This window comes from Marmota flaviventris, chromosome 8 (assembly GCF_047511675.1).
Source record: "Marmota flaviventris isolate mMarFla1 chromosome 8, mMarFla1.hap1, whole genome shotgun sequence".
Taxonomy (NCBI): Eukaryota; Metazoa; Chordata; class Mammalia; order Rodentia; family Sciuridae; genus Marmota; species Marmota flaviventris.
The window spans coordinates 120,717,132-120,739,296 of record NC_092505.1 but is presented as its reverse complement, the minus strand read 5'-3'; the positions used below and the strand labels follow the sequence as shown (position 1 = coordinate 120,739,296).

At 33.3% G+C, this 22,165-nt stretch overlaps 1 protein-coding gene across 1 annotated transcript in view; it reads right to left on the bottom strand.

Moving 5' to 3' along the window:
- Xrn1 (5'-3' exoribonuclease 1) overlaps positions 1–22,165 on the bottom strand; it is a 116,479-nt gene that overhangs the window by 64,576 nt on the left and 29,738 nt on the right. The window contains exons 11-19 of the mRNA XM_027933726.2: positions 21,443–21,509; positions 21,126–21,231; positions 19,556–19,645; positions 17,150–17,306; positions 15,473–15,592; positions 10,810–10,979; positions 9,227–9,347; positions 9,031–9,129; positions 5,092–5,195 (exon numbers count right to left, since the gene is read on the bottom strand). Of these exons, the coding sequence (XP_027789527.1) occupies positions 5,092–5,195; positions 9,031–9,129; positions 9,227–9,347; positions 10,810–10,979; positions 15,473–15,592; positions 17,150–17,306; positions 19,556–19,645; positions 21,126–21,231; positions 21,443–21,509 (1,034 nt within the window). The remainder of the gene's footprint in view (positions 1–5,091; positions 5,196–9,030; positions 9,130–9,226; positions 9,348–10,809; positions 10,980–15,472; positions 15,593–17,149; positions 17,307–19,555; positions 19,646–21,125; positions 21,232–21,442; positions 21,510–22,165) is intronic.

The window sequence follows — 22,165 nt, the reverse complement described above, 5'->3', positions numbered from 1 at the left end:
CAAAAACATATCAAAAAAATTGTGCACCATGATCAAGTAGGATTCATCCCTGGGATGCAAGGCTGGTTCAATATACGGAAATCAATAAATGTTATTCACCACATCAATAGACTTAAAAATAAGAACCATATGATCATCTCGATAGATGCGGAAAAAGCATTCGACAAAGTACAGCATCCCTTTATGTTCAAAACTCTAGAAAAACTAGGGATAACAGGAACATACCTCAATATTGTAAAAGCAATCTATGCTAAGCCTCAGGCTAGCATCATTCTGAATGGAGAAAAACTGAAGGCATTCCCTCTAAAATCTGGAACAAGACAGGGATGCCCTCTCTCACCACTTCTGTTCAACATAGTTCTCGAAACACTGGCCAGAGCAATTAGACAGACGAAAGAAATTAAAGGCATCAAAATAGGAAAAGAAGAACTTAAATTATCACTATTTGCAGATGACATGATTCTATACCTAGCAGACCCAAAAGGGTCTACAAAGAAACTATTAGAGCTAATAAATGAATTCAGCAAAGTGGCAGGATATAAAATCAACACGCATAAATCAAAGGCATTCCTGTATATCAGCGACAAATCCTCTGAAATGGAAATGAGGACAACCACTCCATTCACAATATCTTCAAAAAAAATAAAATACTTGGGAATCAACCTAACAAAAGAGGTGAAAGACTTATACAATGAAAACTACAGAACCCTAAAGAGAGAAATAGAAGAAGATCTTAGAAGATGGAAAAATATACCCTGTTCATGGATAGGCAGAACTAACATCATCAAAATGGCAATATTACCAAAAGTTCTCTATAGGTTTAATGCAATGCCAATCAAAATCCCAACGGCATTTCTTGTAGAAATAGAGAAAGCAATCATGAAATTCATATGGAAAAATAAAAGACCCAGAATAGCAAAAACAATGCTAAGCAGGAAGTGTGAATCAGGCGGTATAGCGATACCAGACTTCAAACTATACTACAGAGCAATAGTAACAAAAACAGCATGGTACTGGTACCAAGACAGGCGGGTGGACCAATGGTACAGAATAGAGGACACAGAAACCAATCCACAAAACTACAACTACCTTATATTTGATAAAGGGGCTAAAAGCATGCAATGGAGGAAGGATAGCATCTTCAACAAATGGTGCTGGGAAAACTGGAAATCCATATGCAACAAAATGAAACTGAATCCCTTTCTCTCGCCATGCACAAAAGTTAATTCAAAATGGATCAAGGAGCTTGATATCAAATCAGAGACACGCCGTCTGATAGAAGAAAAAGTTGGCTACGATCTACATACTGTGGGGTCGGGCTCCAAATTCCTCAATAGGACACCCATAGCACAAAAGTTAATAACTAGAATCAACAAATGGGACTTACTCAAACTAAAAAGTTTTTTCTCAGCAAAAGAAACAATAAGAGAGGTAAATAGAGAGCCTACATCCTGGGAACAAATCTTTACTCCTCACACTTCAGATAGAGCCCTAATATCCAGAGTATACAAAGAACTCAAAAAATTAGACAATAAGAGAACAAACAACCCAATCAACAAATGGGCCAAGGACCTGAACAGACACTTCTCAGAGGAGGACATACAATCAATCAACAAGTACATGAAAAAATGCTCACCATCTCTAGCAGTCAGAGAAATACAAATCAAAACCACCCTAAGATACCATCTCACTCCAGTTAGATTGGCAGCCATTATGAAGTCAAACAACAACAAGTGCTGGCGAGGATGTGGGGAAAAGGGTACACTTGTACATTGCTGGTGGGACTGCAAATTGGTGCAGCCAATTTGGAAAGCAGTATGGAGATTTCTTGGAAAGCTGGGAATGGAGCCACCATTTGACCCAGCTATTCCCCTTCTTGGTCTATTCCCTAAAGACCTAAAAAGAGCATGCTACAGGGACACTGCTACATCGATGTTCATAGCAGCACAATTCACAATAGCAAGACTGTGGAACCAACCTAGATGCCCTTCAATAGATGAATGGATAAAAAAAATGTGGCATTTATACACAATGGAGTATTACTCTGCATTAAAAAATGACAAAATCATAGAATTTACAGGGAAATGGATGGCATTAGAGCAGATGATGCTAAGTGAAGCTAGCCAATCCCTAAAAAACAAATGCCAAATGTCTTCTTTGATATAAGGAGAGTAACTAAGAACAGAGTAGGGTCGAAGAGCATGAGAAGAAGATTAACATTAAACAGGGATGAGAGGTGGGAGGGAAAGGGAGAGAGAAGGGAAATTGCATGGAAATGGAAGGAGACCCTCAGAGTTATACAAAAGTACATACAAGAGGAAGTGAGGGGAAAGGGAAAAATAATACAAGGGGGACAAATGAATGTCAGTAGAGGGGGCAGAGAGAGAAGAGGGGAGGGGAGGGGAGGGGAGGGAGGATAGTAGAGGATAGGAAAGGCAGCAGAACACAACAGACACTAGTATGGCAATATGTAAATCAATGGATGTGTAACTGATGTGATTCTGCAATCTGTATATGGGGTAAAAATGGGAGCTCATAACCCACTTGAATCAAAGTGTGAAATATGATATATCAAGAACTATGTAATGTTTTGAACAGCCAACAATAAAAAAAAAAAATCTATTGAATATATGAATGATAAAAAAAAAAAAACTAAAAAAAAAAAAATAAATGTTAAAAATTCTCTCTCTCTCTCTCTCTTTAAAAAAAAATAAAATAAAACACTGATGAAAGAAGTCAACGATTTAAATAAAGAAATATATGTTCATGGATTAGAAGACTCAATATTGTAAAGATGTCAAAGTTCCTCAAACTGATTTATAGGTTTAACAAAAGTTCTAAAAATATCCCTCCAAGATTATTTATAGACATATAATAATTTATTCTAAAATTTATAAAGGCAAAGAACCTAGAATAATTAAAACAATTTTGAAAAAGAAAAATAAGGTCAAGAAATCACTTTACCTGATGTTAAGACTTTACTATATAATAATCAAGATAGTGTGGTAGACACTTTAAAATAGACTAAAATATACCAATGGAATAGAGAACCCAGGAAAGTTGCATACAAATATACTCAATTTTTTGTTTTAGTACTGGGGATTGAACTCAAGGGCGCTTAACTTCTGAGCCACATCCCCAGTCCTTTTTATTTTGAGTCAGAGTCTTGCCAAATTGCTGAGGGCCTCGCTAAGTTGCTGAGGCTGGCTTTGAACTTGTAATCCTCCTGCCTCAGCCTCCTGAACCGCTGGAATGAACTACTTTTTTGTAGTATTGAAGATTGAATCCAAGACCTCACATATGTTAGAGAAGTAGTAAGCATATTCACACCCTTTTTCATTTTTTAAATTCTGAAACAGAGTCTTATTAGGTTATCCAGGCTGACTCTGACCTTGCAATTCTCCTGCTTCAGCCACCTGAGTAGTCAGGCTCTAGGTGATTTTTCACAAAGATGCAAAAGCAATCCGGTGGAGGAAGAATAGATTTTTTACCAAATGCCTGCAGCAACTGAATATTCATAGGCAAATATACAAAACTGGATCTAAATCTCATACCTTATACAAAAATTAACTCAAAATTGATCTTTGATTTAAGTTAAAACTATAAAACTTCTCAAAGAAAATATTAAAGTCCTTGTAACCTAGGGCTAGGTGAAGAGTTCTGAGACTTTTTACCAAAAGCATTAAAAAAAAAAAAAAATGGTAAGTTGGATTACACTGAAACGGTAGGAGAACTGAATCTGAATTTGATGATTCAAAAGGAATCCTCAAGATTTCACATAGAAAAGCAGACACTTATCAGAGGTAAAAAAAAAAAAAAAAAAAAAAAAAAAGATCACACTGGATTGACTTTTCATCAACAACAGTACAAAACAGAATACAATAGAGAATATGTATGCTGAGGTAAGGAAAAAGGACCGAGCCTCTAAAATTCTAGACCCATGCATGAAGAAAACAAAAAAAGATAGTCTGGAGATGTAATTACCCAGAAAACAACACCAACCCATTTCTTTTCTGAAAAAATTTGTTTCAGAAAGTTTTAACCATACAAAAAATAACAAAAGAACAAGAAATCAGGACAAAAATGCTTATAGGAAATAATTAATGATCAAAAATGACAAAGAAAAACTTGTCTAAATGTTCTCTCATGAAATGACTGTGAGAGGGTGGGAAGACAGGAGGGAAGTGCTGGGGAGTGATACTGGCCAAATTATATTGTGTGCATGTATGAATATATAACAACTAATTCCACCATTATGTAAAATGAAAATTTTTTTAGTAAAAAGAATGTGGAGAAAAAAAGCCATGTAAGAAAAAAAAGTGACTGTGAACTTGAGGAGCTGAGCCTGGGTACAGGCCTGTAACCCCACTAATCCAGAGCCTGAGGCTAAGGCAGGAGGACAGTAAATTTGAGGCCAGTCTGAGAAAATCAGTGTGGCTGTGTCTCAAAATAAAAAGGGCTGGAGATGTAACTCAGTAGTAGAGTGCCCTGCTCAATCCCCACTACTACCAAAAAAAAAAAAAAAAAAAAAAAAAAGAAGGTATGTGTTTTTAAAAAAATTAATGTATTATTTAAATGAAACCTGTGAAGAGCATGGTAAAAGTAAGGTTATATATTATTAATTCTTATCAGAAAGAGACATACATTTGCTAAATACTATAATGATAACCACTGATAGTAAAGAATTAGCATATAGAACTTCTAAGGTTTTAAGAGGAAAAGATGCATGTTTTAGATGCATGTTATTTTTATACAGAACATATTTGTTCTGCATTTTACAGTTTACAAAAGCTTTTGTATATACTCTTTTCTTTTATTGTTAACATTGCAAGTGAGACATTATTCCTTCTTCTTAGAAAAGAAAACTCAGTCTCAATGGGATTAAATGATTTGCCTAAGATTTTTATAGCTAAAAAAGAAAATAACATGCATCTAAAATATCTCAATAAATGTCAAAGTGGTTAAACTTCAAATGGTATGATTAGATTTTCACTATAGTGTAAACATTCTTATAATAATTTTATCAGTTTAAAAAACTGAATCAATCAAAGCAAAGCAAATATGTCAGAGAAATTATAAATAAAATCTTACTTAGTTTCGCCGTCTGATACAGCCACAACTCTAGCTTCTTCAAGGTGAGGCCAATTAACAAAAACAGACTTTCCAAGCACCGATGAAGCTATATTTTCTACACTCTTAAAGTAAGAGCAGAAAAATTAATTCATGCGTTAGGTCCAAGAGAAAACTTTATACAGGGAAAATTTTCCATTTAAGTGTTTACAGTTTTTGTAAAATGAACAAGGTTGGATTAGTAATGTTACAAAATTCTATCTACTAGTAAAATTCTATGATGCTAACCATTAGATTCATAAATGTTTTGCTTATTTTTCTAATAGGAATTGAGGAAAGTGAAAAGAACAGCAGAAATGTCTATAAAAGGGCTATTCATTGCTTTATATCAACAAATATTTAAAAAATTAAGAAATAGGATCTTATTTCAGTTTGTGGGAGTATAATGAGAGAAAAAACAAAAAACAAAAAACATTACACTAAAAGTCAGGAGACACGTTCCAAATTTGGGTTCTACTTCTTTTTTAGGTATAATAATCTCGGGCAAATCATTTAATCCCATTGAGACTGAGTTTTCTTTTCTAAGAAGAAGGAATAACGTCTCACTTGCAATGTTAACAATAAAAGAAAAGAGTATATACAAAAGCTTTTGTAAACTGTAAAATGCAGAACAAATATATTCTGTATAAAAAATAACTTAAGTAAAAATTCTAGTTTTAGGGGCTGTGGCTGTGGCTCAGTGGGCATATGCAAGGCACTGGGTTTGATCTCAGCACCACATAAAAATAAATAAATAAAATAAAGATATTGTGTCCAGCTACAACTAAGTTTTTGTTAAAAAATCTAGTTTTAAAAAAACTATATTATTGGGCTGGGATGTGGCTCAAGCGGTAGCGCGCTCGCCTGGCATGTGCGGGGCGCTGGGTTTGATCCTCAGCACCACATACAAATAAAAATAAAGATGTTGTGTCCACCGAAAACTAAAAAATAAACATTAAAAAATTCTCTCTCTTTAAAAAAACCCATATTATTTAATTTGTACATATAAGTTAGAGAACAACTTTGTGGTGGAAACTTAAGTTTAAATACAACTTATTCCTTTTTTTTTTGGCTTATTATCCTTAATTTTTTAACAAAATTTTTTTAACAATACAGATGACTATTTGAGACTTTTTATAGTAATTTAATTTTGATACTTGAATATTTGTTAAAATGAACATAGAAAACAACAGACTAACTATTCAAATGGAATTTAAGTTTTGGGGCTAGGGTTGTGGTTCAGTGGTAGGTAGAGCGCCTGCCTAGCATGCATGAGGCACTGGGTTCGATCCTTAGCACCACATAAAAATAAAATCTTGTGTCTACCTAAAACTAAAAAATAAATATTTAAAAAAGTTTCAATATTAGAATGAGACTCCCTCAATTATTCTTTTTTAAAAAACATTTATTTCTTGGATGTAGATGGACACAACACAATGCCTTTATTTTTATGTGGTGCTGAGGATTGAACCCGGGTCCCGCCCGTGCTAGGCAAGCGTTCTACCACTGAGCCACAATCTCAGCCCATATTCTTTTTTTAAAAATATTTATTTTTTAGATGTAGATGGACACAATACCTTTATTTTATTTATTTATTTTTATGTGGTGTTGAGGATCGAACCCAGGGCCTCACATATGCTAGGTGAGTGCTCTACCGCTAAGCCACAATCCCAGCCCCCCTCAATTATTCTTTTCCCTTTTATACATCTATTTCTGATTTTATTCTTCAAGTCTTTCGGTTTTTTAAGAAAGTGTCCTCTTTTTCTAGATTTTTTTCATTTAAGATCTAGATAAAACCTTTTATTACTTCATATGGGGTCCTGTTATCATATACACCCTTTTCTGCTACAGTGGTTTGTCACTTCCTTCTCCATTAGCTCTATCTTCCTTCTTTGTACAGATTTTGCTGGATGTTTCTTCTTTACATACAGTTGTTTCTATCCCTCTTTTCAATGATAAACTTTTTATTCAAGGGCTTTGTACCTGCTATTGATATTTCCTATTTATCTAGCATTAGTCTAGTCTTTAGGAATTGAACTTCTGCCTCCACCAATCTACTGGAATGAAATTCTCTAAGGCCAACATCAATGCTCAAATTCAAAGACCTGATTTTAGTTTTTATTTTTCTTCTAACTTAGGAAGCATACAGCCCCTGTTCCATGATTTTGTGATACTACTTAACTTGGAATCATTCTTTTGTATCTACGACTCTACTTTTTACTTTTTGTTCCCCAATAGCAATGGGTATTAAACCCAGGGTTTTATGCATACTAGGCAAATATTTTTACCAAGGAGCTACATTCCTAGACCTTTTAAATTGTATTTTGAGACAGAGTCTTGACAAGTCGTCCAGGTTGGCCACAAACTTGAGATCCTCCCAAGTAGCCAGGCTCACTATGTTACTTTTATTGGCTCTTTTGCACCCTATATAACTGTGGGTAATGTTGAGACTATGAATGCTCGGTGAAGCTTTTCTTTGAGGAAATGAGTCTCAAGGCCTAAGCTATCAATTTTCTGTTGACAGCTTGTAGAATCCTATCTCTCTTTGCTCAAGCTCCAGGCATTTAATTGTGAATAAGCAGCCTTTCTTATCTGAGTTTTTCCATCTGAACTACAATACAAATAAAAAATAACTTAATCATTTTCTTGATTTTTCTAAGAATGGTTCATAACTAGCATCATTCTAAATGTAGTAGAAGATAAGTTAATTTATTGCAGACAATGAGTGCCTTAGGGCATTAGGGCTTTTATCACTTGTGAAACATTGTTTAAGAAAAGCTGGCAGGCTGAAGTTGTGGCTCAGTAGTAGAGTGTGTGAGCCTAGCATGTGTGAGGCACTAGGTTTGATTCTCAGCACCACATAAAAAAATAAAATAAAGATATTGTGTCCATCTACAGCTGAAAATATTAAAAAAGAAAAGAAAAGCTGGCAAAGCAGCTCCAGTTAAATGTCCTAGTACCACTATAAATATTCATCATTAATCATCCTAAACCAGCAATTCCTCTTTTAACTTTTCTATCCAGTAAACTACAATTATTCCCTAGTAGCTTAGATAGCTCAGTAATATCTACTGTTTTCTTTCTCTTTTTACCCTCTGTATTTGAACAAATAATAAAACTTGTCAATTTATCTTGCTCATTTAATCTATTGCCACTTCCACAGTTTAGGCCCTTATCACCTAAACATAGTGCTATAGTTTCTGAACTAGCAAACTTTCCCATTTTCTTCCGTTGCTCTTTTGTGCAATTTAGTCTTTGATAATACCACCAAATTAATCTTTATGAAAATATTTATTTCAATATAATAGTCATGGGAAAAAAAAAAACCCTCCAAATTTCTTAGCCTGGTATTCAAAGTCCTCTATAGTATCTGGCCTCAATCTGTTTTTTCAACCTTATCATCCACTATTTCCCATAAGTCCTCCGTTTCAGTCAAGTTTAGTCCTTCTCATATCACATTTATTTTAAAATAAGAAAAAGTATTAAATAATTTACATTCAAAAAGGTTAAAAGAATAACACAATTTATCATATACTTATTTTTTACTAAAAATTCCTAGTTTGTGATACTTCTTTCAACTAGCCTGACTTTCCCCTCCTTTTCTCCTCTTTGCCCTAATATGTCTTTTGAACCTGGCTCAAGACTATTTTCATCTGCATGCAAGTCTGTACTTAAGGTTTGGCTTATATAGTTCATCTCCTTCCAAAGTTCCTGGAGTACATTTTTGCTCACTGTGCTACAATTATACAGGTTCTTAAACTGTTATTTAATTAGTGTAAATGTTTCTTTGCTTCATCCTTATTTAGAATGTGAACCTCTGGAGTATAGCACATTATACATCATTGGTAAACACCTTGGTGACTACAAACATTTTTATCCATAATAAGCACCGAATAAATAAATGATGAATGAAATACTTACAAGTTCATCTGATTCTATATTCACTAAGATTTCCAACATCATGTTTTCTCCACGACTGCTTTGCTGGAATACTTGAACACCACTTTTTTTCAAAAAAAACTTTAAAAGAATTCAAAGAATTTGATTTTAATTCTTTCTCCATAAGCAGTTCACATTATAATAAAGTGAAAAGGTTCTGAATTAAATAGCCACTGACTTTATGTTTGATGTGTTTCAGAGTTGGGAATCCGCAGAAATATAATGCCTTCTGGTCAACTCTGGTTATTTTGTTCTTGTTTATGTCCACACGCCAAGCATCTAATGATATTATTTTGTACCTAGAAAATAAATCAAGGTATTTAATTTAAAATTCAAACATTAGGACTGGGGTTGTGGCACAGGGGTAAAGTGCTCGCCTAGCACATGCGAGGCCCTGGGTTCGATCCTCAGCACCACATATAAATAAATAAAATAAAGGTATTGTGTCCAACTACAACTAAAAAATAAATATTAAAAAAATAAAATAAAATTCAAACATGACAAGCACAGTTTTTCAACATTACCTTAATTATTTCCCAAGAATTATTCTGACTTTTAGAGAAGGGAATGACAATTAGTTCTTTTAGACAAATAGAATACTGGGAAGGATATCCTAGCTTCTCTGTTGTTACTGGTCTAGATACAAGCATGAACTTTTCCTTCAGAAACTTAAATCTATACGAATAACTGATTTATAAAATAAAGAAAACACAAATCTCTATATTGTTCATGTCACAAAATCCAAGATGAAAAATTAACATTTTATAATAACTACCTTATTGTCCTACTTGCTTTAACAAGAGGAAATATTACACTGAGAGATGTTCACTTTATTTGCAACTCAACTACCTTCGGGATAGATTATTTGCAGGGAAGATAAGAGAAAAAACTCCAGATGAGCATATGCCTGTAGTTCCAGAGACTCTGGAGGCTGAGGTAAAAAGAATCATCAAGTTTGAGGCCAGTCCAAGCAGCAGAGTGAGACCCTCTCAAAATAAATAATAAAAACAATAAAATGTAATTCAGTAGTAAATTTCTCTGGGTTCAATCCCCAGTACCAAAAGAGAAAATAGACATTTTAATTAAGAAGAGAAAACATGGGTCTGAGGTAATAAGAGTGAATCTTTTACTTTTCTTCTTTCGAGTTAGGTGGTTGGTGGTACAAGAGGCCAAGTTAGAGCATATCAAATAATGCTGGCAGCAGAGACACTGACAATGAAAAAAAAATTCAAAACAAAAATCCTCTACAGTGACTCAATAGACAGAGACATACATTAGGAAGAAAAAACATAAAATTTTAACAGAAGAAAAGAGGGTAGAATCTGACCAAAGTGGAGAAATGCAGGAACAAGTGTTAGAGATGCAAGTTGGATAAAATCCATTTAATTATGTTTTTTTTTTTAAAGTTTTAAATTATTTTATTTTATTTATTTTTATGTGTTGCTGAGGATCGAACCCTGCACTTTACATGTGCTAGGCAAATGCTCTACTGCTGAACCACAACCCCAGCCCTTGTTTTGTTTGTTTTGAGTCAGGGTCTTGCTATGTTGCTTAGGCTGGTGTCAAATTCTTGGGCTCAAGTGATTCTTCCACCTCGGCTTTCTGAGTTCCTGGCAATACAGGCACATGCTATCACACCCAGCTCATTAATAATCAATTGACTCTGTCATAAACTATTTGTTCATTCTCCAAAATAGATATTCAAAACTGTTTTGGTGTCAGAGGGCTCTTTGTTGTTGAAAAATTACCACATAACCTTACCTTGTACAACATCGTTCTATGGCAGGGAACTTTTCTGGCCATGGAGAAGGGTAGGTAAACTCTGTGTCTCTATCATACCAGCACATTAGACACTCACTATGTTGGTTTCTTTTCCTCTCTTCCTTTTTGAGGGAGTGGTTACATGTCTCCATGGCTTCCAACAATCGCTTCTGAATGTAAAGAATGAAAAGAAGGATTAAAAGTTTTAAAATTCCATAATCTCAATGTACCGAATGAATACTTTTTCTTCCATGTAGAATCACTATTTGTGTGCTTGAAAAACAAAATCTTAACTACTGAAACTCTTCCAATTTCTTACATAAAAATGTGATAAGCTCTTCATTGCTTCATAGAGATCTAGCATACTGCTGCCACTGCAAATTCCTCTGAAACTATTACTCCAATAGTAGCCACTAAAGTGCAGATAAAAATAGCAGCAGTGAATCGAATTTCATTTTATTTTGTGGGACTATAAATTGAACCTAGGACCTTGCACATACAATATAAACATCACTGCACTAGTCCCAGCTCAAGAATTAAATTTTAAACATGAACTTATAATATCATAAATCATGCAGTATTATTTTTTTCCTTTACAAATTTTGCAGTGGCATAGCAACTGTCCACCTTTCTAAATTAACTTACAAATTTAACATAATTCCAATCAAAATAACAATAGTTTAAAATATATGTAAACTTTTTAGCCAGACATGGTGGTGCATGACTGTAATTCTAGTGATTTGATAAGCTAAGAAAGGAGAATTACAAGATTGAGGCCAGCCTCAGCAATTTAGTGAGACTCTATCTCAAAATAAAAAATAAAAAGGGCTGGTAGTGCACCTCTCAGTTCAATCCCCATAATGAAAAAAAAAAAAAAAAAATTGCTTTTTTAAGAGGACAAAATTGTAACAATGTTCACATAGAAGAATGTGTGAATACTAAAAAAGAATTTGGGGGCTGGTGATGTGGCTCAAGCGGTAGCGCGCTCGCCTGGCAGGCATGCGGCCCGGGTTCGATCCTCAGCACCACATACAAAGATGTTGTGTCTGCCGAAAACTAAAAAATAAATATTAAAAAATTCTCTCTCTCTCTCTTTTTAAAAAAAAAGAATTTGGGATGAGTCTTACCAGATCCTATCCATTATAAAGCCATTATAATAAAAACAGATGAGAAGAACAGAAAAGAGTTAAAAGTGAATCCCAAGATACTTCAAACATAGGAATTCAGATATTTAAGTAATGATGTTGTCATTATTGACTTAACTATCCAGTTATTAAAAAGACACATACACATAAAAGTATTAAGAGAAAATCTAAAATATTGATGATTTAGAGCAATAAGCTCTTTTTTTTGAAATTTTTTATTTGTTTTAATTAGTTATACATGACAGTAATTAGTTATACATGACAGCAATTAAGTTCTTTTTGAAGCAGAAAAAGTCTAACACCTTTAAGGAAAAAGATATTTTGAAGTAAAAGAAAGTGTATGTAACAGAAGATACTATATAACAAATCAGTAGACAAATGTGATAATGAAAACACTACTCTTAACATACAAATTTACTTAAAAAAAATCAAAAAGAAGAGAAATGAAGGAGAGAATACAAACAAGTATAAACAGGCAATTTACAAAAGAGAAAATGTAAAGGGTGAACATACACAAAACTACACTCAAAAAAAAAAAAAAAAAAAAAAAACAGACATATAGGCCAAAGAAACAAACTAGAGAGTGCAAAAATAAATCCAGGATTTATAGTCAACTAATCTTTGAAAGGGTGCCAAGAACAAACAACAGGAATAGGATAGTCTCTTCAATAAACAGTAGTGGAAAAATTAGATATCCACATGAAGAAAAATGAAACTGGATCCTTATCTTACATCATCAACAAAGAAATCAACTAAAAATGGATTAATGACTTAAATATCTAAGCTATAAAATAACGAGAAGAAAACAAGGTAAATCCTTCTTGACACAGTATGGGAAATGATTTTTTGGATATGATTGAAAAAGCACAGGCAACAAAAGCAAAAACAGACAAGTGGGACTGCAGCAAACTAAATAAAATGTCTGCATAGCAAAGGAAATAACAAAGCCAAGAGACAATTTATGGAATGGGAGAAAACATTTGCAAACTATATAGCTCTTAAAGAGGTACAATCCAAAAATATATTAGAAACTCAGTATAAATATATATCAACTCATTAGCAACAAAACAAAAACTGACAAAAATCAGCAAAGTGGGGACTAGGATTGTAGCTTAGCAGTAGAGAGCTCTCCTAGAATGTATGAGGCCCTGGGTTCGATCCTCAGCACCACATAAGAATAAATAAAATAAAGATATTGTGTCCATCTACAACTAAAAATATATTTTAAAAAAATCAGGAAAGGATCTGAATAGATATTTTTCCAAAGAAGACACACAGAATTGGAGTGTAGCTCAGTGGTAGAGTGCTTGCTTAGTAGCAGGCATTAGGCCCTAGGTTCACCTGCCCAAAACATGCATAGAACAGCAGGAAAATGAAAAAACGTTCAACATTACTAATAATCAAAGAAATGAAAAATAAAACTACAATGAGATATCATCTTATTTCTATTAGGATGGATATTATTAAAAAGTTAAAGACAAAAGCTATTATTGGTGAGGATAAAGAAAGAGCCCTTTATACTGCTGGTAGAATGTAAGTTAGTATAGTCATTATGGTAAACACCATGTAGATTATTAAAAAAATTTTAAAATATTACTGTTTGATCCAGCAATCTGACAAGCAAATAAATATCCAAATAAAATAAAATAATTAACTCCCAAGTTTACTGCAGCACTGTTTATAGTAGCCAAGCTATGGAATTACCCTAAGGGTTGGTCAACAGATAAAAGGAAAAGAATATATGGTATATATACACAATGGAATTACTCAGTCTTTAAAGACAGGAAATTCTGTTGTATGTGATAACATGAATGAACCTGGGGGACATTATGCTAAGTGAAATAAGACAAACACAGAAAGATGACATGTTGCATGATATTATGTACATGTGGAATCTAAGAAGTTGAACTCTTTAGAAGCAGAGCAGAATGGTTGTTGGCAGGGGCTAGTAGGGGTGGGGAATGGGGGCAGAGGGGACAGAGAAAGGTTGGTCAAAGTGTACAAACTTTTAGTTACACAGGATGAGTAAGTTCTGGAGTATGGTGACTAAAGTTAATAAAACCGCATTGTACACTTTAAAAAATAATTTCAGATTCACAAGAAGTTGTGAATTATAGTAAAGAGCATTCCTATGCTTTCCAGTTTTCCCTAGTGATAACCTCTTATATATAAAACCATAGTATATTATCAAAACCAAGTCCCTGAGATTATTTCAATACTACTATACTACTAATTTTCTTTTTAATTTTTTTTTTGGTTATAGATGGACAACACCTTTATTTTTTAAATTTATTTTTATGTGGTACTGAGGATCAAACCCAGTGCCTCACACATGCTAGGCAAGTGCTGTACCACTGAGCCACAACCGCATCCCCAACTACTAGTTTTTACATGTCTTTTTTCACTTAAGTATGTATTTTCATCCAAGCTTTTTATATCAATAGTTCTTTCCTTTTTTATTGCTAAGTTATTTCATTATGAGAATGCACTATGTGTTTACCCATTTACACAATAAAAGATATTTGAATTTTTTTTCTAGTTTGCAGTTATTCCAAATAAAATTGCTCTGAACATTCACACACTGTTTTTTTTGTGGACATAGTTTTCACTCTCTAGTATAAGTACTCAAGAGTGTATTGCTAGATTGTGTAGTCAATGTATGTTAAACAGCTTTACTAACTTCCCCACCTTACACACAAACAAATCAGCAAGAACATTCTGAGAAAACGGGGCAGATATTAAGGGAAGCCTGACAAATGCTCAAGCTGAAGAGGATGTGTGTTTATATGTGCAGACAAGCAGATCACATCTTAGCAACAGAGTTTGAGCAATAATCCTCCATGAGATAAAAACAATCTCTCTCAGTTCTGAAAATTCTATTAGTATTCTAATTGGGCAATTTCCACCATTTCACTTGAAAGAATGTACATTCTCAGTATAGTGTATTATAAATATTAATGAAGTTGAGTAGGTTTTTATTGAAATCTTTATCCTTATTTTCTGTCTTGTGCTATCATTGTGCTATCAATTCTTCAGAGAAAAGTATCAAAATTTCTACCTATAATTGTGGATTTCTCTCTTCTTCCTCAATTCTGAGTTTTTGTTTCACGTTGAAACTGTTATTAGGTGCATATGTATTTAGGATTTTTCTGTCTTTTCTTCCTTTCTTTTTTTTTGATTCTGGGGATCAAACTTAGGACCTCGCACATATTAGACAAGTACTTTATCACCAAGCTATATGTCCAGTTCCTATGCCTTGATGAACTGATTGCCTCTCTTATCATAAGAAATATCCCTGTTTATCTCTGGTTATATTTTTTGTTCTGAAGTTATTTACTTTGTCTAATATTAGTAAAGCCATTCCAGCCTTATCATTAATATACATTGAAGTTTTGAGTACACAATGAAGAGTGGCTAAGTCTCAAACAAAATATAAGTGGTGATGAAAATCAACTGCTTATTAACTTAAGTGAAATAATGTCTGCTTAAGAATGTATATAATTATTACATGCACTGACCTCATCAATAAAAGGTATTAATACCACAGCTTCCCATTCCTGTTGTTTTCCATTTAGATCAGTTTTAAAATCAGGTGGATAATATTCTATAATTGGAGAGTCTTCACTGGTCATCAAATGCTATAAAAAATAAAATAGTATACAGAAATATAAGAAAATTAATATAGCTTTTTATAATGTATTTGTAATATTTCCTCACAAGTTACTTTAAAATTTTTAAGCAAACTAAATTTTTATTTTTAGGTATTGCAATGCACTCAGTTGCTATATTTTGATTTTCAACTATAAGAATTCCAATTTCACTACTATTGTTTACATTCCTGTTTCATTCACTTAGTTATATAGCAAACACATCTTTACTCTGAACTTTATCATTTTAAAAACTTTTCATTCTGTGAGATGTAGCCCCTAAATTCTGTTTTTTCTTTTTCAGGCTTCATTTCAGAAGCTTCTACTAGTCCTCCATTAAAAAAAATAATTCTTTGTGTCCTGATTGATTCTATTAAGTAATATAACAACTGTCGTCCAGACTTAAAGAAATAAACAATTAAAATCCAAGAACTACTGAACCACTAACATCAAAGAGTCCAATAATACACATTTTTTATTATTAAAGATTTTATAACAGAGGTAGACAAAGTGTATAGATGTTTTAAAAAAAAAAACTTAAGGAAATGAATACAGAAGAAAATAAATTTTTTTTCAAAGAAATAAAACAACATATTCCCGGCATGATATTCAAAATATTAATGAATATGGCACTTACAATGAGCAAATAAAACAATCATGGCTGTAATACACTTGCATGGTCATACTGGCCCACAGTGGCTGAATATCAAAGTTTAATATGTGCAAGGGAAGGAAAAAAAAGCATCAAAGAAACTTATAAGGGGAGACAAGAGGCTAGGATCAAGGCTTGGGTTAAGTGTCAGAATCTTTCTGACACAGCAAAAGGTATGTGTGTACATAATTCCTGGAAGCTGACCATGGAATTAGAAGAACGTACTACTGATACTCTAGAAGAACTAATGAAGTATACTTTCATGATCTGTGCTTAGTATAATTTTGCTGACCCTATATTCCTCTTGTTATGTAAAATATGTTAGCATTTCAGTTTGATAAATGAAATCTTTAAAATTCAAATATACATGAGGGTAATACTGCTGATAAATTATTTATTAGAGGAATCCATGTTCTAATAGGCAGCAGGTAAGAGAGAACAGGAATGAATGTGAAATGTGTAGACCAACAAGATAGCTTCTGATTTTACCTGTTTTAGTTTACTTTCTTCAGTGTATACACAAATTAAAGATGTGTTTAAAGGTGTTAAAAATGAAAAAGCTAGGCTCTAAATAGTTTATGAAGTTTTTTCATTTTTAAAACAAAACCAGCATTTAAACCAGAAATTACTTTACAAGGAGCTTGTTAAAGAAATACTGTATTTAAAATGGAAAATAAATGTATTTATCTACTAAATATATTTGTGCATTATTGTTTCTTAGATTTGGACAAGGAACTCTTAAATATGAAAAAGAACATAAAAACATTCAATTCTAAAACTCACCTGGGGCTGGGGATATAGCTCAGTTGGTAAAGTGCTTGCCTTGCATGCCCAAGGCCATGGGTTCAATCCCCAGCACCACCAAAAAAAAAAAAAAAAAATCATCTAAAACTCACCTGATAGCATGTAGGAAGTAAATTTTTGCTAGCCGCTGGAAGTACAGCAAGAAGCTGTTCAAATGGTTTAAAAGGTTTTCCTAGTTCAAAATGGATTTGGAGTGTACTGATGTTGCGGATGTCTGACAGGAAAGGTGCATAATGATAAGGATAATACCTACAAAACAAAATGAGTTTTAAGCAACTAGAAACCATGAAACAAGTCAATAATTTTTATATATATATATATATATATAAAAAAAAGTGTGTGTGTGTGTGTATATATATATACATATATATATATATATATATATATTTCTTCTATAGTTTAACACCACATAACAATAAATTTCAAGAAAAATTAAGTATCACCCACAATTCTACCACCCAAATATAAGAAATCGGCACAGTTAGAAAATGTGGATGGCATAATGGCAAAAAGTATTATATTCATTAATTTTCAAGTGCAGTTTCAGACTTCTAAAAATCAGGTAATTGAAGAATGCATATAATGTAATGCTGTTTTTGTTCTGTTTTTGAGATGGGGTCTCAAGTGATCCTCCTGCCTCAACTTCCTTAGTGTTGGCACTACAGGTGCATGCCGCTGATCATGAATTTGTAATACTTTTTTGAATTCACAAAATGCTCATCATGAATCTTCCAGTCCATACGCTGAACAGTAATGAGGTACTCAGAGGATCTTCAGTCTTGTCAGTTGGCCCTGGGACCTTCAAGCAAGGTTCTGGGAGCAGCTGAAGGTTCTGATAAAAGCTTTAATTAGTCCATAAGGACAGAGGGAGGAATAGTGAGTCTAAGCTAATGTGGCCCTTAATGGTCAACTCTAAGAACTTTTTTATTTGAATTCATATTCATATTATTATATTTATAATAGAGATTAAAACATGCATTAATTACATACTAATTTTATTTTATATCATTCATGTTTAACTTTATATTTTAAATCATTCCATCCTTTTTTTTAAGCTATAGATGACACTATTTATTTATTTATTTATTTATTGATGGTACTGGGGATTGAACTCAATAGTAATTGGCCACTGAGCCACATCCCCAGGCATTTTTTTTTGTATTTTATTTAGAGACAGGGTCTCACAAAGTTGCTTAGCGCCTTGCTTTTGCTGAGGCTGGCTTTGAACTTGTGATCCTCCTGTCTCAGCCTCCCAAACCCCTGGGATTACAGGCGTGCCCCACTGCACCCAGCTATTTATTTATTTTTATGTGGTGCTGAGGATCGAATCCAGTGTTTCACACATCGAGCCACAATCCCAGCCCCACCATTCCATCTTTAACTATGTATTTTTACAAAGCTTTGAACATACACACTTAAAAATTTTTCGATATGCTCTAGGTGTTTGACTCAGGTGTGTGTGTGTGTGTGTGTTGTGTATGTGTTTATATTTTCTAATTGTGGCATACATTTCAAAGCAATGGAAAAAGTTAGGAGAAATAATGTAAAACAAACAGACTCTGGAATCAGACACACTTGGACTTGGTTCTGGGATGTAAGGTTTTGGGAAGATTAAACTTTTTGAGGCTTTATTTCTTCATCTGTAATGGGGGAAAACAATGTCTACTTTAGTTGTGAAGATTAGATGAGAACATGCTTCTCAAGTGTCTGGTCTTAATGCATGAAAACAATAGAAACAACTTATGTGAGTCCTCTTAAAAAAACAAAGCAGAGCTATGTTATCACCTAAGTCTTCACTTTTCACTGATCGTCTTTTGGTCTGTTACTTTTCTATTTTGGTGGATGGTTTTGAATAAAATTTGCTGGAACAGGGAAGAGAAGTGGCAAATTATTACTATTTCCAGTAAAAACAAATAATTCCTTTCTCCTTTATTTTTCCAGCCTAACATACAACTAGTCTAGTCTTCAAAAAATTATTACTATTTGAAAAAAATTTTAAACACACAAAAATTTAGAGAATACAATGAATACTCCCATGTAACTATCACCCAGATCTGATAGTTATCTAAACTTAAGTCATACTTGATTCATCTCTTTTCTCTCTCTCTCTCTCTTTTTTTTTGGGGGGGGGGGGTGATGCTGGGACTCAAACCAGGACTTCTTGCATGCTAGACAAATGAGCTACAACCAAATTACATCTTCAGCTCTGATTTAGCTAAATAGAGAATTTTACATCCTTAGATTAATAAAGACCTTTTATCATCTGCTAGGGCTAGAAGCATCTTTTTCAAGTATTTTCATTTAAGAAAAGATTACCTGGGCAGAAGATATAGTTCAGTTGGGAGAGTGCTTGCCTAACATGCACAAGGCCCTGGGTTCAATCCCCAGCAAAACACACACACACACACACACACACACACAAAAAAAAAAAGACGAAGAAGAAATGTCTAAATGAGATTCTTACAGAAAAAAACATTTTAAAAAAGATATGCTCTTACCAGCTCCAGGACTGAACACCGTGATAGTAATAGTGCAAAATCCACTGTATTGCCTGAACATAACATGCAGCTTGATCAGCCAGAAAATCACTGAAAATAGAAAGGAATATTTTCATTACATTATTTTTTTTTTTTTTTAAATAGGCCAGTGTCTCTAGAGCATATTTCCTCATACATTTTACCTCACATGGCTTATTAAGTCAATGAATTAACTACAAATTATATACTATTAAAAAATAACAATCAGAAAAACTCTAAGATATTAAAAAATTCCACCTTTCACATGAAAGGTTTGCTTCATAGTTTACCTACACCAACTATCAAGCCTGCTATGCATATTTGACTAGTAAATCTATGACACATTTGGTCTAAAATTTAAAGACTTAGCTAATGAAATATTTTATCAAGCAGTACTGTTGCTCTCTTAAATAGTGGGGATGAGATGGGCACATCAGAAAGTTCTTGAAAAGCCTGGTTATAGCAGCTAAAATACCCTTTGAAAAGTGCTACAGCTGCTGAGCAAGATTCTCTTCTAATTTCTTCTCTCAAAAACCAAATGCTATCATTTAAGGTTTGGGTAAAATCAATCTTTGAATACAAGACAGGCACTAGTCTAAAGCCCAAAGTAGTTGCTTAAGAAATTCCAAGTCTCCATATTTCTGGGAGGTATGCTTTTATACATGAAATTATTACTTTGTTATTATAAAACAAATATTTCCCTAGGAATAAAAACAAGCATTTTCATTCCCTTACAGCAATCACTATACATTTTGGTATGTTTCTTTTCAGTCTTTTTTTTTTTAGTATTTATTTTTTAGGTGTAGTTAGACACAATACCTTTATTTTATTTATTTATTTTTATGTGGTGCTGAGGATTGAACCCAGGGCCTCGCACGTGCTAGACGAGTACTCTACTGCTGAGCCAAAACTCCAGCCCTCTTTTTCAGTCTCTCTTTATTTTAAGATGGTGTCTAGCCATGTTGCCCAGACTGGTCTTGAACTCCGGGCCTCAAGTCATCCTCCCACTACAGCCTTCTAAGTATGTAGGACAATAGGTGTGTACCACGACACCAGCATCAGTCTTTTCTATTCCTACGTTGATTTTTTAAAAAGTGTTAATGAGTATGAGCTACATGTATGATTTTGTGTTCTGTTTTAAAATTTAAGTATCTTTCCAAATTATTATGAAATTTCTTCAAGTATAGTTTAGCAGCTACACAGATTCTGAAGATGTGGAGATGAGAGGGATGGTGACTGTGATGATGATGATGCAGAGGCTGATTACTGGGAACCTTCTTATTGGACATTAGATTAATTTTTTACTATTTTAAGTAACTTTGTAATAAGCTTTCTGTGTTTAAGCACAATTTCTCTATTTTAATTATAATACAAGTCAGAATTAATATCACCTTCTCCAAAACCATATCCTACTAGTTAAAATCTACAATAATTTATGAAACCAAAAAATCCTTCTCTTCTACTACTTTGTCAGAATTGTGCTGTTTTCTGAAGAACTGCAAAATCTAATTTTTATTTTTACTTTAAAGTAAAAGGATTGGCAAAAACGTACTCAGAGACTACATCAACCCCCATCTTTGTCATGTAATATGTTCTTTTATATTGTCTAAACTCAGTTTCAAATAGATCATCATCTTCAGTCTCATCTTCTAAGTTATCTAGGGGAAAAAAAGAAAGATAGTGACTGACAGTTATGAATATTCTGTTTTTCTTCTAATGCTCTGATAAATGCATATCAAAGTTGATTCTTATGTTATCATAGCAATTTGTCCAATTCAATATTACTAAATTAGTATTGATATATCAAATTATAACTATTCTGTCAAGGTAATAACACATAAAAAGTAATACTATATAGTTTGTACTTACCCTTAGAAGCTACCACTGCACTTTCATTTTTGTCTAAAGCAGCCCAACATACAGAATTTTCCTGGCCCTATAAAAATTATAAATCATCATAAAATAAATGGTAAGATATATTTCAAGGGGATATTTAAAAAATGCTAAAACTAATTGAAATTATCCTTAAAGGAAACAATCAAGAACGTGAAGAGAGAGCCTACAGAATAGGAAAAATTCTCTACCATCTGCACATCAAATAGAGCATTAATCTTGAGAATACAGAAAGAACTCAAAAAAAAAAAAAAAAACCAAAAAACTTAACACCAAAAAACCAAATAACTCGGGCTGGAGATGTGGCTCAAGCGGTAGCGCGCTTGCCTGGCATGCGCAGAGCGCTGGGTTCGATCCTCAGTACCACATACAAATAAAATAAAGATGTTGTGTACACCAAAAACTAAAAAATAAATATTAAAAAAATTCTCTCTCTCTCTCTCTCTCTCAAAAAAAAAAAAAACAACAAACCCAAATAACTCAATCAGTAAATGGCCAAAGGAACTGAAAAGACACTTCACAGAAAAAGAAATATGATTGGTCAACAAATATGTGAAAAAATGTTCAACGTCTGTAGCAATTAGAGAAATGCAAATTAAAACTAAACTGAGATTTCATCTCACTCCACTCAGAATGGCGAACGTCAAAAATATAAGTAACAATAAATGTTGGTAAGGATATGGGGAAAAGGTACACTCA